General features: G+C 53.7%; 1 protein-coding gene across 1 annotated transcript; it reads right to left on the reverse strand.

The window, feature by feature from the left end:
• Nucleotides 1–1708: 1708 nt before the first annotated feature.
• Nucleotides 1709–5846, reverse strand: MAGEL2 (MAGE family member L2). The gene has a single exon (XM_069560044.1). It carries the CDS (start codon nucleotides 5705–5707, stop codon nucleotides 2156–2158), a length of 3552 nt encoding a protein of 1183 aa, XP_069416145.1. The 5' UTR covers nucleotides 5708–5846; the 3' UTR covers nucleotides 1709–2155.
• Between the last annotated feature and the right edge of the window lie 528 nt (nucleotides 5847–6374).

The raw sequence follows: 6374 nt of genomic DNA on the forward strand, positions 1-6374 counted from the left end.
AATTTATTTTGAGTGTAATTTAAAAAACTAATGTTATGGCCAGTTATATCTCATTACATTTTAATTCTATTCAGGTCTTAAGCCTTTGGCATTGCTTAAATGAGATCATTTGCTTTGCATCAGATGATAGGATAAATGAGTTGAAGTTGCTCAAGTCACCCGTGAGTGGATGATTTGTGGAAAACTATGAAAATAATAAATAAGCTTTAAATAAATTAAAAATCCTAGACTCATGTGCCAATTTTGAGGCTCAGCAAAGCCTCTCTGCGGGACAGTTCTCAGCTGCAACGGTGCTATTACGTACAAAGGGCATTTGCTGTTGTCATCTAAATAACTGAAGATTGGCAGGGAAGCCCAGCACTCTGACCCAAGGAGTTTACACGAAACTTCTTCTAAATCTCTGGAATACCTAGCCACGTGGATAACGTGCCAAAGATCCTCTGTAGCCAGGACAGTCCTGGGGTGGGGCTGTTATCCCAGAAAATACAACTCTGTGCCGGGGTCGGGGAATGGACTTATGAGTTCATCTCCTCTTCTAAAATTTCAGCTTCTCAAATGAGACTGAACTGGACCTGGGGAGGAAGTTTCACCTTGCCCTATGTTGTAAAAGAAAAGAAGGGGCATTTGAGCCCAAATGTAGGTAAAATTAAGGATAAGAGTTGTGAAGCAATTCCAGTCTAAACCCAAGTATTTGGGGTGTGAGATTCCTGACCATGATTGGGGCTGAGCCATTGCAGGAGCGACAGAACCGTAACAGGTCGCTAGGTGGCAGATGAATACCACTTTTGCCGTGTACCCCACTAAGGCGCTTTATCCACCAAGAGAAGGGGGGCGGGATTTGGGGGCCCTGGATCCTTCCAGAACGGTAGAGATGCAGCAACGCTGATGGTCCCTATCCCTGAGAAGATAGTGATACCTTCAGGAACGTCCTTTTGCACACTCCAGCAGGGTCAGGTGCTCATGAATATTTTCTTCCAAAACTCTTTGGTCGCCCCCTCCCACACCAGATCCTGCACCCAAGGAACAGCAGCCAGCTGCCAACTGATTTCCCTTGTATGTTAGACTCCGGTGTTATCCCCCATTTTCCCCCTGACCCACTGCAACCTGCACGATCTCAGTTCAATGAAGCCTAGTATTTCCTTTTCCCTGTTATACTTTGCAGGGAGCATATTTCAATGTCATGTAGTTCCCTGAGCTGCTGGATACCCACCACCCACCAGAACTGACCAAGTCCCCTTTGTTCTCCCAATGGCTAACAAACCTGATACTTTGATCTGCAGGCAGATAGATGGTCGCGGCTTTCCACATAACTTTAAGAAAATTTTCTGCTTCAAATTACAACCTTGTCTTGGCACTAACATGTCCCACTTAATTGATCTACTTGAGCCTTAGACACTCACCTACAAAATGGGAATAATGTCTACTTTGACAGACTATTGTGAGGAATCAAAAGGATTTAAAACCTCCTCTTGATTCACCTTCATTGATGTGTGAAGCTTTACTCTTGCTTTAATCTTACATTCCAACCCCCACTGCAATTACTGCATAATTATAACACATGTAGCACTGTTCTGAAAAACAGTTCTGTCACCGCAGTATCTACTATTACTGGAAATTGTCTTGATGTTCAGCTGTATTTGGAGAGTATGGTAAAACTTGGCTCCCAGTACCTAGAATAAAAATTAGAATAAAGACAAACACTTCCATATTATGCTGAAATTATATTTATATATAGATATAGATATTTACTTTTCTTCAGACAGATTTTACTGATGAGTCATTTTAACATTCAAAGAATAGCCTATTTTGATGCTACATAATCTGTACCAGAATGAGATGGACAGCTTCTCAATTCATTTCACAAAGCCAGCACAACTCTGATACCAAAACATAACAATTATAACACAAAACAGAATCACAGATCTCAGTTAAAAATACAGATGCCAAAATACCAAATAGAACAATAGCCAGTTGAAATCAACACCACATGAAAATGTACAAAGCTTTGGCAGATACAAAAGCAAATTGAAATCCAAACTTACACACACAGAACTTAAACAGAAACACCAGAAACAAAACGTCCCCCCCCACCCCACCCTGTCAGTGGCCTTAGGCCGGGGACCCAAAGGAACCATGAGATATCTGCTAAACAATATTAATGGGGAGGGGGGCTGCTGGTGGGGTCGTCGGTTTTATCATCGGGGCCAGACTCATCCTCATCCAGATCTTCAGACTCACATTCTGCCAGTGCTTCATAGTACTGGTATGGCCAGCACCGTGGATCTTTCTTATACAGCCTGGCCAAAAACTTCAGGACAATCATCTTGCTGGTTTCAAGGAATGCTCGGGGGCCCCAGAGGAACTCATGCTCCTCTGGCTCAGTAAAGGGGATTCGCCTGTATTCCAGGTACTTCTCCCTTACAAACACTTCGGTGATGAGCTTCTTTGTATTTCCGAAAAGACCATGTGTCTCCCGGATATTCAGCCCTAATTTGCACAGAAAAGTAAAAATTAGATCCTCCCTGACACAATTGCCTTTCATAAAGATGAGGCTCAGAACCACCATCAGGAGGCCTATCTTGGGCCTGTCCAAAGAGGATGTACCTGTGTCACCCTTTCGACCCTTGTTGATGAGAATATAAGAGTGGTTTTGGGGATCAATTTCCTTCAACTGATAACCAAAAACACACTCCAGCTTGTGGCTGGCCCGGCTGATAATTTCTAAGCACTCATCTTTATATTCACGGATGATGAATTTCACCATCTCTGAGCGCTTAATGGGCACCTTGGCTTGGTCCTTAACCAAGAGGAACTGCACCAGTGCATTTGCTCGCTCATCCAAGGGAGACAGCGGTTGAGTCTCCAGCTTGGGATCATATTGGGTGGCACCAAATCCCTGAGCAAGAGTAGGGAGCTCAGAGATGATCAAGGACGGAGGGCTAACTGGGCTTTCCCAGAAACCCAGGGCCCTTGAGGTGCTCGGCCCCTCCCAGGCACTCAGGGCCCAAGAAGTACTAGGCCCTTCCCAGCCACTCAGGATCTGGGAGGTACTCAGGCCCTCCCAGCCACTCAGGATTCGGGAGGTGCTTGGGCCCTCCCAGTCACACAGGAATTGGATGGGGGTTTGTACCTCCCAGTCATTCAAGTCTAGATTTTCCCAGCGCCTGGGTGCCTGCCAGTGACACATGTTCAGCATCTTGCCGCTGCTATCCCCCTCTTCTGTATTCAGATGCTTCTTCTTCCGGGTGGCCTTGCCTGAGCGACGTGGTGGCTCAGCAGAGGTCTTTGAGGCCTCTTGAGTGATGGCCATCACTTGTGGGGCAGCTGCGGTTGCCATCAGGATACTGGGTCCTGCCTTGGACGCCTTTGAGGAATTCGCATTGGGCTGTGGAACCCATGGGATTGCAGGCAGGGCCTCAATGCAGGCAAACGTATCCTGCAGAGTAAATGGCAGTGACCTTGGGGCCTCTGAGATGGCAGATGGGCCCTTGAAGGCATTAGAAGAGGCAGGCTGGAACTGGGAGGTAGATGGAAAGACCCTTGCAGTGGCATTAAAGGTCTCAGAAGTGGCAGGCAAGTTTTTCCAGGGAGTCGGCAGGTGTGCTCCAGCAGGTGGCATTGCCCTGGGAGCACAGAAAGTGCCACCGAAGATCATCCGGTCTTTTGGAGGAGCTTTGCGTTCCTTTGAAGAGGTCCTACGATCTTTTGAAGAGGTCCTTCGGTCTATAGAAGAAGCCCTAGATTCTCCTGATGGAGTCATCAATGATTTAGCAGAGCCCATGGGAAAATTTGCCCCTGCTAAGGGGGCTCCAGGTTGGCCCTGCAGGGCTGCAGGGGGGCCCTGCCAGGAGGGCTGGAGTTGCATGGATGGCAGCTCTGCCTGCGAACCCGAGAGCTGAGCCTGCTGGGTGGGTAGTTGGATTTGAAGGGCCTTTTGGGAGGCAGGGGCCCCCTGAAAGGGCTGCTCCAGCTGAACCAGTGGTGGGCCCTGCCTCTGGGCCTCCTGGGTGGTCAGGGACTGCCAGAATTGCCCCTGAGCTTTCGGAGCCTGCCAGGCCAGGCTGGCCTGGGCTTGCTGCACTTCCTGGAACTCCATGGACGTTGGCATCTCCTGCGGCGCTGGAGGCTGGCCTTTTGGTGCCTGCCAGATAATGGGTGGGCAGTGCACAGCCTGAGGGGCCGACAGTGGGACCGGTAGAGGGGCCGGCATCACAGTCGGAGGTGCCTGCGGGACAGCAGGAGGTGCGGTCGGCATCTGCGGTGCTGGAGGGGCTGTTGGCACCTGGGGGGCCGCCCGAATTGGCGGGGCCGCTCTCAACTGCGGGGTAGGCAGTCGAGTTTGTGGGGCCTGCCGCAGCGGTGGTGGGGGTGGCAGGGCCTGCCAGAGAGGTGGCGGGGTGGCCAGCACCTGCGGGGCAGGGCGGATGGGTGGCGGTGCCTGGCGGATCAGTGGCGGTGCCTGGCGTATTGGGGGTGGGGCCTGGCGAATGGGTGGTGGGCCCGGGCGGATGGGCGGTGGGCCAGGGCGGATGGGTGGTGGCCCAGGGCGCACAGATAGAGGTGCCTGCCAAGCAATTGTCGGACCAGGCCAGGTGACCTGTGTGGTCGACCAGCCCAAGGGTGTGGCCGGCCAGCCTTGTGGTGGGGCCTGCCATCCCGGAGAGGTGGACTGCCAGCCCGGGGGAGTGGCCAGCTGCGCCGGTGGGGCCTGCGGGCCCTGGGGAACCGGCGGAGGAGCCCTTATAACCTGTGACTGGATCTGCAGGATCAGAGGCTGAGCCTGTGGGGCCCAGGAAGCCATAGGCTGGGCAGGTGGTGCCGGCGCTGGCGGCTGAACTATCGGGGCTCCTGTCGCTGGAGGCTGGGTGATCGGAGGTCTCGAGCCTGCAGGATGGATCATCAGGACTCCAGGACCTGGAGGCTTGGCCATCGGAGCTCCTAGAGGAGGAGGCTGGGCCATCAGGGGTGCCGGAGGTGGAGGCTGGGCTATCGGAGCTCCTGGAGCAGGAGGCTGAACCATCAGGACTCCCGGAGTCAGAGGCTGGGGAATCAGGACTCCCGGAGCTGGAGGCTGCGCCATCGGGGTCCCCGGAGGGGGAGGATGGGCCATTGGGGTCGCCGGCGGAGGAGGAGGGTGCGCCATCGGGGTCCCCGGAGGAGGAGGGTGCGCCATTGGAGTCCCCGGAGGAGGAGGGTGCACCATCGGGGTCCCGGGAGGAGGAGGATGGGCCATCGGGGTCCCAGGAGGAGGAGGATGTGCCATCGGGGTCCCCGGAGGAGGAGGATGTGCCATGGGGGCTCCGGGAGCCGAAGGATGCATCATCAGGACCCCCGGAGTTGGAGGCTGGGCCAGCGGGGCTCCCGGAGGGGGAGGATGGATCATCAAGACTCCGGGAGTCGGAGGCTTGCCCATCGGGCCCCCCAAAGGGGGAGCCTGGACCATCGGGCCCCCTAGGGATGGAGGCTGGGACATCGGTGCCACGGGGGCAGGCGGCTGGCCCTGCGGAGCCTCCCAAGCAGGCTGCGGTGCCTGCCAAGCGGCCAGTGAAGCCTGCAAATCAATCGGAGGTGGGTCCCAAGGGACTGGAGGGGCCCGCGAGGAGGCGGGCGGAGCCCGCATCAGAACCGTAGGGCGGCTATAGACCGCGGGCTTAGGGGCCTCCTCCGGGGGACTCGGATCTCCCAGATTCTTACTTAGCTGCGACATGTCCTTTTGCTCTGACAGCTGGTGAGCCTTTCCCTCCGACAGCTGCTGGGCCTTTTCCTCCAGAGAGAAGAGAATGCCTACGTGGCTGCTGAGAGGAGTCCTCCCTGCTGACTGGTGAATAGGAAGTGAGTGCCCTTAGCTCTGCAGCTTTCCGCAGTAAGGAGGAGGGGGGAAGGGGGCTCGATCCCGCCCCTTCCCCGCCCCCGACCACCACAAGTGGATAGTGCAGAGGGGCGTCTACCAGAAATCCTAGCGGACACAAGATCCCTCCTCACTCTGCCCAGTCCCCAAATGCAGCCTGGTCAGATTCCCCATGGGTGAGTTTTCACAGGGGAGTGACAGGGACAGATTTATGTTTTAGAAATCCCTGTACTGCAGTATAGAGTTGTGAACAGACCACTGGGAACATGGAAGGTATCCAAGAGGGGGAAGATGGTGTGGTCTGAGCTCAGATATGGCAAAACGGGAGCCAGAGGGAAGAAAAGAAAATACACACACACACACACACACACACACACACACACACACACACAAGCATACATATATATCTCAAGACTCACAGTAGACAGCTATTATATTTTAATGTAAATGTGAAAGAGGAGGAGAAGTCCCGGCAAAGCGGATAAATTGCTAGGGTGGGTGATTCTCACAGGGACACACTGGAGGC

Source organism: Ovis canadensis, chromosome 18 (genome assembly GCF_042477335.2).
Source record: "Ovis canadensis isolate MfBH-ARS-UI-01 breed Bighorn chromosome 18, ARS-UI_OviCan_v2, whole genome shotgun sequence".
NCBI lineage: Eukaryota > Metazoa > Chordata > Mammalia > Artiodactyla > Bovidae > Ovis > Ovis canadensis.